Below are 9,912 nucleotides of genomic sequence, written 5' to 3'. Positions count from 1 at the left end.
TGTCCATGGAGCCGTTACTTCAGTGCTTTTCTCTCTCCTTTTAGGAAATCTGTGATCTCCCAGGCCGGGAAGAACAAACTGAGGACTATCTTTGAAAGCCATTGAATTCCTTAGATAAATCTAGAGGGGAAGTCCGAGATCAATATAGCTGTTGTGTCTGTGATAGTTGAAGATTCATTATTGGAAAGGGTCAGGGTACTAACTACTTCCTCTTGCATGTGACTCTTGGTCCTTTTGTTGTGAGCTTTTTGTTCCTGCAAAGCTGGCTGGGGTCAATGTAGTGAGTCAAAAAAACAAAACAACAACAACAACAACAACAACAAAACCCTCAAGGAAAGAGATTGGGAATCTCCAATCTCCGTCCCAGAACATGTCACTGATGACTTGAACATATCACCAGATACTCAAGATACAAAGGATAGCTTCCACCTTTGGGAGAATGGCCCTCTGAAGAGAACTTTGGAATCATCATCAGAGCCATTGGAAGGAACACCTGAGAGTCATGTGGGTGAAATCTTACAAGATCCTGTCATGCCTCCAGTCCAGATGAGAAAGATAGATCCACTTCCAAAAAAGCATAGACGTCTTAGGAAGGCTATGAGGACAGAGAATAAGGAAGGGCAAGAGGAAGGAGAAAGTGGAGACCTTTAACCGCCCCCCCCCCCATCCTTCCAACATCTTTTGTGCCACCACAAAGTGAAGAGGATGAAGTGGTAGACACAAAGCTGGCTGTATTCAGTGCCCAGGAAGATGATCGTGACCTTCCTAGTGAGGTAGGGATGAGGCATGGGGTGGTGAAGTCTGGGCGTGGTGCATTTTCCTAGGAAAAATAATGACAGCCCTTTACCTGGAGTGGGAGTAGGTGGGGAATGAGGAGCTAGGGGAGCAATCTGGGATCCCTGGGCCCAGATGAAGCATGAAAGAACTGGCTCAGAGGGTGATGCCCTTTCTGCATATGTGTGTTGGCCCTGAGGGCTTTAACTTCTCCTACTTGCAGGACAGGTTACTGAGTCAGCAGGATGAGGGTGCCTGTGCGATGCATCAGGAGCGTCAGATCGAGCCCTGTGATCGCTCAGTGTTCCAGGAGCCGGGGCTGTCTTCTCGTGTAGTAACATCCTTGGCATCACCACCACTCTGCTTTGGTCGCTTCCTAAGCTGTGTCTGTCAGACCTTCTCGAGGTCTAGGAAGTGGAAGGCCCCCAGAAGAGAGGACATGGAACAGGCTGAGGCAAGAGGTGATGCTAAGGCTCTAAGACCTGCCCTGCTGAGGGGTCTGGGCAGAAACAGGGTGCAGCCTCATGAAAGCCTGAAGCACGTTGATGCCAAGATGGCTTCTCCCTGTGTAATAGTTTTGTAATTTTCCCCGTGTTGTTGTTCCTGTTGGTTGATTCTTGTTTATCAAAGATAAACTTTTTGGCTCTGCTTTTTTGCTGAGACCCTTAAGCCTGAGGAAGTGGTAAAAGAAAAGTAACTTTGAAGCTTTTTAACACTTTATCCAGTAGTGGCATTGTTTCCTACTTCCTCCCATTAGGCTGAAGTGGGATTCGCTCTGGAGCAGTGGTTCCCAAAATTCATGTAGATGTCACTCATGTTTTTAGTTAGCTTAGTTCTCACTACCTTCTCTGAGGATGGAGGTCATACCATCTCGTCATTTTGATTAATCTTTCTGGATATCAACCACTAACTGGAGACTTCTCTTGTCCAGCTCCTCTCATTGTCTTTTACCTTTGACTAGAGATTCATTTTGTGTTCCTCATCTTCGGTACTTTGTTGAAATTCTGACACTTTCTCCTTGATTTAGAAATGCCTCAGGGGGTGGCCGTTGACACTTTTCTTGGATAAGGTAACACTACCATCTCCTCCATCTCTAATCATTGTTTGGTTTTCTTTTTGTCACTTGTTAGTAAGATACCTGCCTTTTTCTTCTGAAGTGTTCTCTAGCCATCGGTATTAAAAACCTAGTGACATAAGGTAATGGGCTTCTTTCCTTGCTATTCTTTAGCCAAATTCACACAATCCCGAGTTCTGAGAAACCTAAAGAAAATAAGTACCTAGAGGGGCGCTTGGGTGGCTTAGTCGGTTAAGCATCCGACTTTCGCTTAGGTCATGATCTCGCGGTTCATGGGTTCGAGCCCCGTGTTGGGCTCTGTGCTGACTGTCAGCTCAGAGCCTGGAGCCTGTTTCAAGATCGGAAGAGCGTCTCTCTCTCTCCCTCCTAGAAATAAATAAAAAAAAAAAAAATTAAAAAAAAAAAAAGAAAAGAAGTACTTAGAAAAAAGTTCAAGATTATTTCAATTGCCCGTTGTTGTCCCAGCATACTAGGTTATTCCTCTTCCCAGGACATAAACTAAGAGTTTAAATTAACTTTATACCCTCCTTTGAGAGAGGAGGTTTTTATTTATTTATTTATTTTTCTTAAGTAGATTATTGTCAAGTTGGTTTCCATACAACACCCAGTGCTCATCCCAACAAGTGCCCTCCTCCATGCCCATCATCCCCCTTCCCTTCTCCTCCACCCCCATCAGCCCTCAGTTTGTTCTCAGCATTCAAGAGTCTCTCATGGGTTGCCTCCTTCCCTCTCCCCCACTAGTTTTCACCTTCTTCTCCCCCATTGTCCTTCATTAAGTTCCTCCTAATCCTCCTATACGTGCAAACATATGTTATTTGTCCTTCTCTGTCTGACTTATTTCGCTCAGCATAACACCCTCAAGGTCCATCCATGTTGCTACAAATGGCCAGATTTCATTTTTTCTCATTGCCATGTAGTATTCCATCATATAGATAAACCACATCTTCCTGATCCATTCGTCAGTTGATGGACACTTAGGCTCTTTCCATGTTTTGGCTATTGTGGAGAGTGCTGCTATGAACATTGGGGTACATGTGCCCCTAGGCATCAGCACTCCTGTGTCCCTTGGGTAAATTCCTAGCAGTGCTATTGCTGGGTCATAGGGCAGTTCTGTTGTTAATTTTTTGAGGAACCTCCACACTGTTTTCCAGAGGGGCTGCACTAGTTTACATTCCCACCAAGAGTGTAGAAGGGTGCCTGTTGATAGAGGAGGTTAAAGGAGAATTTGAGAGTTTCCCTGTGGCTTTCATTGCCTTTTGTTATTTCCTACTTGTCCTGGTTTTCCGATTCATGTAAGAATAATAAATAAAAGTACAAATAGAAATAAGTGTGTAATGTATCTGCATTAGAAGGAAATGATATAATTTCTTCCTTCCTTAGGACTGACCGCTACGGTTACTGCACTAGAATTGGAGAAGATAACCAATGTCTCTGTTTTGTTCTTTTGTTCTTTCTTGCTTGGAATTGGCTTTGTACTGTTGGAAGAATGAAGCTGGGAAGGGAATAGAATGAGTTGCAGTAGCAGTGGCGAAGGATCCCTAAGGCTACCTTGCGGGTAATTGATAAAAGCTACCGTGGAAGAAGTCTTGTGATGTGATGAGGATCTCAAGTTAGAATGAGGAATTTTATGAAATGTCATAATCCGTGCTTGGAGGAAAATGGGACAGCTTTCTAAAGTCTGTCAAGCTTTGATACCTTTAGTTGTCTAAAGAGTGGTTGATTGTATGGGATGTTAATAGAGCTAACTGAGCATTATAAATGGGCACAAGCTATTACATGAAATTTCAAATTATCCAACTGTATTTATGCACATGTTTTCTCAGTGTTCTATAAGACATGTGCTACCAGGCAAGGCATAATGCACATAAAGTCCTGAGTCATGGGGCCTATTATTAAAAGCTCAAAGGAAGGTAGATATTAGTGTTGTCATTAATGCTTTGTTATTGTTAGTGTTTCTTATTAGAAGATGGTTTAGGATGCGCTGTTCTACTATAAAAAAACTATTAGTTTCAGCCTGGTTATCCATATGCCCACTCCCATTTACAATGCTGATTTTCACATTAAGTTGACTTATTCCAAGTTTAGGGTACAGATCACAGATAAGGGAAGATCTGTATAATATGCACTTAGTTTTGAAACTCTATTGCTCATGTGTCTTGACCGCTTGCTCACAAACAGGGGAAAGGGTGTTTGTTGCATTTGGAAAGAAAAAAGGATATGTTCTCAGGTTTCAGACTTTGTGTTGGTGTCTTTAGAGTTTGAATTATTAAACATGGTTTATGTCTTAATAAAGTTGCTTTTGCAAAATATATTTAGAAAAATAGTACGGCTCTATCAAAGTAAAAACAAATTAAAAATAAAACCTACTATTATTGATGAGAGATAAAGCATAAGGGTGATTTAAAAAAATTGTTTCCCCCCAAGGCAGATAAACAGATGGTGTAAATGTGTTGTAAACAGAAGTACTTGACAAATATAAAGATGACCACGTTTAATGTTTTTAGTTGCCTGTTTTTCTCATGGGAACTCCCAGAGCTAGGTAGGTGGCAGGTACTCTCATTGCTGCAAGTTGAGTAAGCTGAGATTAGGCAGGCTGATTAAACTTTTCGAGTGATTTTTCCAAGAACACTCATTAAATCTGATAGGGAATCATAATACAAGTTCTTTAAACAGAGTATTTAACCACTCACCTATGGTTTTATCTTCTACATATGACTGTTTTTGCTCTGGTTCTTATCCCAACATTCCATCCTGAGACACTTCTTGCTGACCATTTTGTTTTTGTCACTTATCCTCACATCACTGTCCAAATTCCAGCCAATGTCATCTTTACTCACCTGGAAAATGTTAACATGAAAAAAATCTGGTTAATGTAAAATTACAGAGAACCCATAGAAAGGGTTTACTTATTAGCCTAACAGAAAAAGTCGAAATTATCTAGTCCTTATTTATCAGAGGAACCTGAAACAAAGTAATTAAGTCACTCTCTCAAGATAGCATAGCTGGAGGTGCCTGAGTGGCTGAGCCGGTTAAGAGTCCGACTTCAGCTCAGGTCATGATCTCACAGTTCATGGGTTCAAGCCCCGTATTAGGCTCTGTGCTGACAACTCAGATAACTGTGTCTCCCTCTCTGTCTGCCCCTCCCCTACTCATGCTTTGTCTCTCTGTCTCTGTCTCAAAAATAAATAAACTATAAAAAACTTTTTAAAAAATGATAGCATAACTAGTTATTGACAAAGCTAAAACAAACAATAGCTAACATTAGGTCCAATATTGTATATTGTACCCATCTTCTGTGATCTTCAAGTAGTCTGCATGGGATTGATAGTTATATTTTCATTTTACAAATGAGACCATTTAGGGATGCCTGGATGGCTCTGCTGTGTGTCCAACTTTTGATTTCAACTCAGGTCATGATCCCAGGGTTGTGAGATCAAGCCCCGTGTCGGGCTCTGCCCAGAGCCTGGAGCCAACTTGGGATTCTCTCTCTCTCTCTCTCTCTCTCTCTCTCTCTCCCTCTTCCTCTCTCCCTCATATGCTCTCTCTCTCTTTCTCAAAAACAAAACAAAACAAAACAAAACAAACCCCCAATACCAAGCCCCCCCCAAAACAAAAAGCCAACTGAGACCATTTAGGTTTAGAAATGTTCTAGTAAGACCAGATGAAAAATCCAAACCCAGGTTTGTTAGTCTCTGAAACCCACACTCATTACATTCTATCTCTCAGTATTACAATATTATAAGATCTCTTTATTTCCAGTCTAACTGTAATGTCAAGAACAGGCAATTTCTCATATTTGCCAAAATTTATATTTCAGCCTTAATGCATATAAAATAAATATAGTTCAATTAAAAAAAAAGTCCAGAGTTAAAGATTGTTTCTTCCAGGTAAAATTTCTGTACTGGGCAGTAAATAATAAAATAGTTAACCTACGTGTCATTGATAAAGTAACATTGCAGTGTAATATAAACAAAGTTTTAATCATTACAGCCAATTAAACCAAGACAATTACTTAACTGAAAAGTGGTTAAGAGAAAAAAGGAATAGTACATAAAGCAGGGCCCTCGACTTGACAGGGTCATAAGACAAAGTACAGCAAAGATGAATTAGGTCCCATGGAAAGCTAATGGACGTGAGTGTTTCTAAACTGTTTTCAGGTGAATAGTTTGGGACTCCGGTAGCAGACAGGCTCTTCTGTGTAACCCAGTGACCCTTGAAATAAGTGACTATACTCCTGATAATGAACTCCAGGCTTTAAATAGGAAATTTGAGTTTTCTCACATTTCAAAACATTCTTTTCATTCTAATTTGAAAAGGCATCTTCAGGACAAAATAAAAGAACAACAAAACTGGTAGATTCGAAACTGTGTGGTCAAGGAATGTTCTTCAGTTTCTTTCAAACTCAAGATGTGAGGGCAGCCATTGTATATGGGGAGTTGGATGGGTGCAGATTTTCTGAGCTGTAAAGAGTGGCAGCACTGCTCCCATCATGGAACCTTCGTGATGAACTATCTCAGATGCATGGTTATGACCTTGATTCCTAGTGCTAGAGGTAGTCTTTGATTATCATCTTTGTTTCCCTCCCTTCTTCCTCACCTTGGGGATAAGAATCAGTCCTACAAACTTGCTGAAAGGCCAGAAAGGAGATTATTTATTTACTTATTTTTAATATATTTTTTTGTCAAATTGGTTTGCATACAACATCCAGTACTCATTCCAAGTGCCCTCCTCAATGCTCATCACCCACTTGGCTCTCCTTCATCAACCCTTCATTTGTTCTCTGTATTTAAGAGTTTCATGGTTTGGTTCCCTCCCTCTCTGTTTGTAACTTTTTTGTCCCCCTTCCTCTCCCTCATGGTCTTCTGGTAGATTTCTCAAAATCCATATATGAGTAAAAACATATGGTATCTATCTATCTCTGACTGACTTATTTCACTTGGCATAATGCCCTCCACTTCCATCCACGTTGCTGCAAATGACCAGACTTAATTCTTCCTCGTTGCCAAGTACTATTCCACTGTATAGGTAAACCACATCTTTACGCATTCATCAGTTGATGGACATTTAGGCTTTCCCCATAATTTGGCTATTGTTGAAAGCGCTGCTATAAACATTGGGGTACATGTGCCCCTATGCATTAGCACTCCTGTATCTCTTGGGTAAATTCCTAGCAACGCTATTGCTGGGTCATAAGGTAGTTCTATTTTTAATTTTTTGAGGAACCTCCACACTGTTTTCCAGAGTGGCTGCACCAGTTTTCATTCCTCTCAACAGTACAAGAGGGTTCCCGTTTCTCCACATCCTTGCCAGCATCTATAGTCTCCTGATTTGTTCATTTTAGTCACTCTGACTTGCATGAGGTGGTATCTCAGTGTGGCTTTGATTTGTATTTCCCTGATTTTGAGTGGTGTTGAGCATTGTTTCATGTGTCTGTTGGCCATCTGGATGTCTTCTTTAGAAAAGTGTCTATTCATGTCTTCTGCCCATTTCTTCACTGGATTGTTTTTTAGGTGTGGAGTTTGGTGAGTTATTTATAGATTTTGGATACTAGCCCTTTTTCCAATATGTCATTTGCAATATCTTTTCTCATTCTGTCAGTTGCTTTTAGTTTTGTTGATTGTTTCCTTTGCAGTGCAGAAGCTTTTCATCCTGATGAGGTCCCAATAGTTCATTTTTGCTTTTAATTCCCTTGACTTTGGAGATGTGTCGAGCAAGAAATTGCTGTGGCTGAGGTCAAAAAGGTTGTTTCCTCCTTTCTTCTCTAGGGTTCTGATGGTTTCCTGTCTCACATTCAGGTCCTTCATCTATTTTGAATCTATTTTTATGTATGTTGTAAGAAAGTGGTCTAGTCTCATTCTTCTGCATGTTGCTGTCCAGTTCTCCCAGCACCATCTGTTAAAGAGGCTGTCTTTTTTCCATTGGATGTTCTTTCCTGCTTTGTCAAAGATTGGTGGGCCATACCTTTGTGGGTCCAATTCTGGGCTCTCTATCCTATTCCATTGGGCTATGTGTCTGTTTTTGTGCCAATTCCATACTGTCTTAATGATTATAGCTTTGTAGTAGAGGCTAAAGTCAGGGATTGTGATGCCTCCCGTTTTGTTTTTCTTCTTCAATATTATTTTGACTATTCGGGATCTTTTGTGGTTCCATACAAACTTTAGGATTGTTTGTTCTAGCTTTGAGAAGAATGTTGGTGCAGTTTTGATTGGGATTGCATTGAATGTGTAGAGTGCTTTGGGTAGTATGACATTTTAACCATATATATTCTTCCAATCCATGAGCATGGAATGTTTTTCCATTTCTTTGTGTCTTCTTCAATTTCCTTCATAAGTTTTCTATAGTTTTCGGCATACAGATCTTTTACATCTTTGATTAGGCTTATTCCTAAGTATTTTACTGTCCTTGGTGCAATTGTGAATGGGATCAGTTTCTTGATTTCTCTTTCTGTTGCTTCATTATTGGTGTATACAAATGCAACCGATTTCTGTACACTGATTTGTATGCTGTGACTTTGCTGAATTCATGTATTGTTATACCCAGATCGCAGTATCCTCACTGACCAGAGACCACCAGGGAGACCGAGTCATGCATGCAAAGGCAAAGGGCTTTATTACGGGCTCGAGCTGGGGCTCACAGACTTCACCAGCACCGTGGATCCGTGCTGAGAGCCCAGAACAAAGACAGAGTGGGGTTTTTATAAGGTTTGTGACAGGGGAGTTACAGAAGTTGTGACGTAAGAACAGTGATCCAATCGTAATTATACAGCATTGTTGACAGCGGGTTTAACCATACGTGTTATCCAGAGTATCTGTTACTTTTGGTGGGATTCAATTACAACATTCAGAGTACTCTTAAATTCAACCAACCATAGACTAATGGGTTAACTTTTACCTTAGGCAGCTGAGATTTATCTATAGTTGCTGGCCTTTCTTGATTGGGTGTTGCCAAGGTAGTGCGGTGGAGTGATGTGGTGGGCAGTTTCTTCGGCCTTGGGCAATGTGTAGCTGCCTAATAGTTCCAGGGGGACTGAAACTTAGGCCTTCTAGTTTAGAGGAGAAACTTAAGGCCTGTAATGGAGTTTGTATGGTTTAGACTTGTGTCCTTACAGTATAAGTTCTAGCAGATTTTTGGTGGAGTCTGTCTGGTTTTCCATGTAGAGTATTATGTCCTCTGTGAAAAGTGAAAGTTTGACTTCATATTTGTCAATTCTGATGCCTTTTATTTCATTTTGTTGTCTGATGGCTGATGCTAGGACTTTCAACACTATGTTAAACAACAGTGCTGAGAGGGGGGCATCCCTGTCGTATTCTTGATCTCAAAGGGAAAGCTCTCAGTTTTTTCCCATTGAGAATGATGTTAGCTGTGGGCTTTTCATAAATGGCTTTTATGATGTTTAAGTATGCCCCTTCTATCCTGACTCAGAAAGGTGATTTTAAAAAGAAGTTTAAATAAGCTACATGAACAGGACACCTCAAAACAGATTAAAATAATTTTTATAGAGGTTACATAATTTTAGATGAATTCAAAATCCTGAAATTCTATGACATGTAATTTCTAATGTGAACTTGACATCTTTCCCAGTTATAGTACCATTTGATTCTAGGATGCCTGTGAAAGTACACAGTGCTGGATCATTACAATGGTAGCCCTTTTGGTGAGCAGCATAATAGACCAATTCACAGAAAAGGATGAAGCAATAACTGGGATTTTTAATAGCTACCATGAGAGATATTCCCTGAATATCTGTCTGTTTACATGGAAGGAGGTGGAATTATGAAGAGTGTAAAACTAAAACAAAAGAACACATTTCAATCAGTATGTAGTACCCAAACTCCTACTTGGTCTGTGATGCTCAATAAAAATCTCTAACACTTATATGTATAGAAGATAATAGATGAAATAGAAACTAACCATCCTATGATTCCTTTTCAAGAGCTATTGTTCATCTTAATTTACATTTGGTTTGATTGTAAAGTTAAGATTATGAAACAAAGTGCTGTGTCTAATTCAATGTGTTAATAAGTATATAATAAGTACTTGGGAAATATCCATCTGAGCTTGGA

The 9,912-nt window shown here is 40.1% G+C and overlaps 1 protein-coding gene across 1 annotated transcript; it reads left to right on the top strand.

The window, feature by feature from the left end:
• The first annotated feature begins 531 nt into the window (after positions 1–531).
• LOC120244039 lies at positions 532–1,357 on the top strand. The gene is given in 4 exon segments (XM_039250339.1): positions 532–605; positions 607–658; positions 660–773; positions 998–1,357. Coding segments are annotated over 4 exon segments (600 nt in total).
• Positions 1,358–9,912: the final 8,555 nt, after the last annotated feature.

Source organism: Hyaena hyaena, unplaced genomic scaffold (genome assembly GCF_003009895.1).
Source record: "Hyaena hyaena isolate Hyena2069 unplaced genomic scaffold, ASM300989v1 scaffold_366, whole genome shotgun sequence".
Lineage (NCBI taxonomy): Eukaryota > Metazoa > Chordata > Mammalia > Carnivora > Hyaenidae > Hyaena > Hyaena hyaena.
This window is presented reverse-complemented; position numbering and strand designations above follow the sequence as displayed.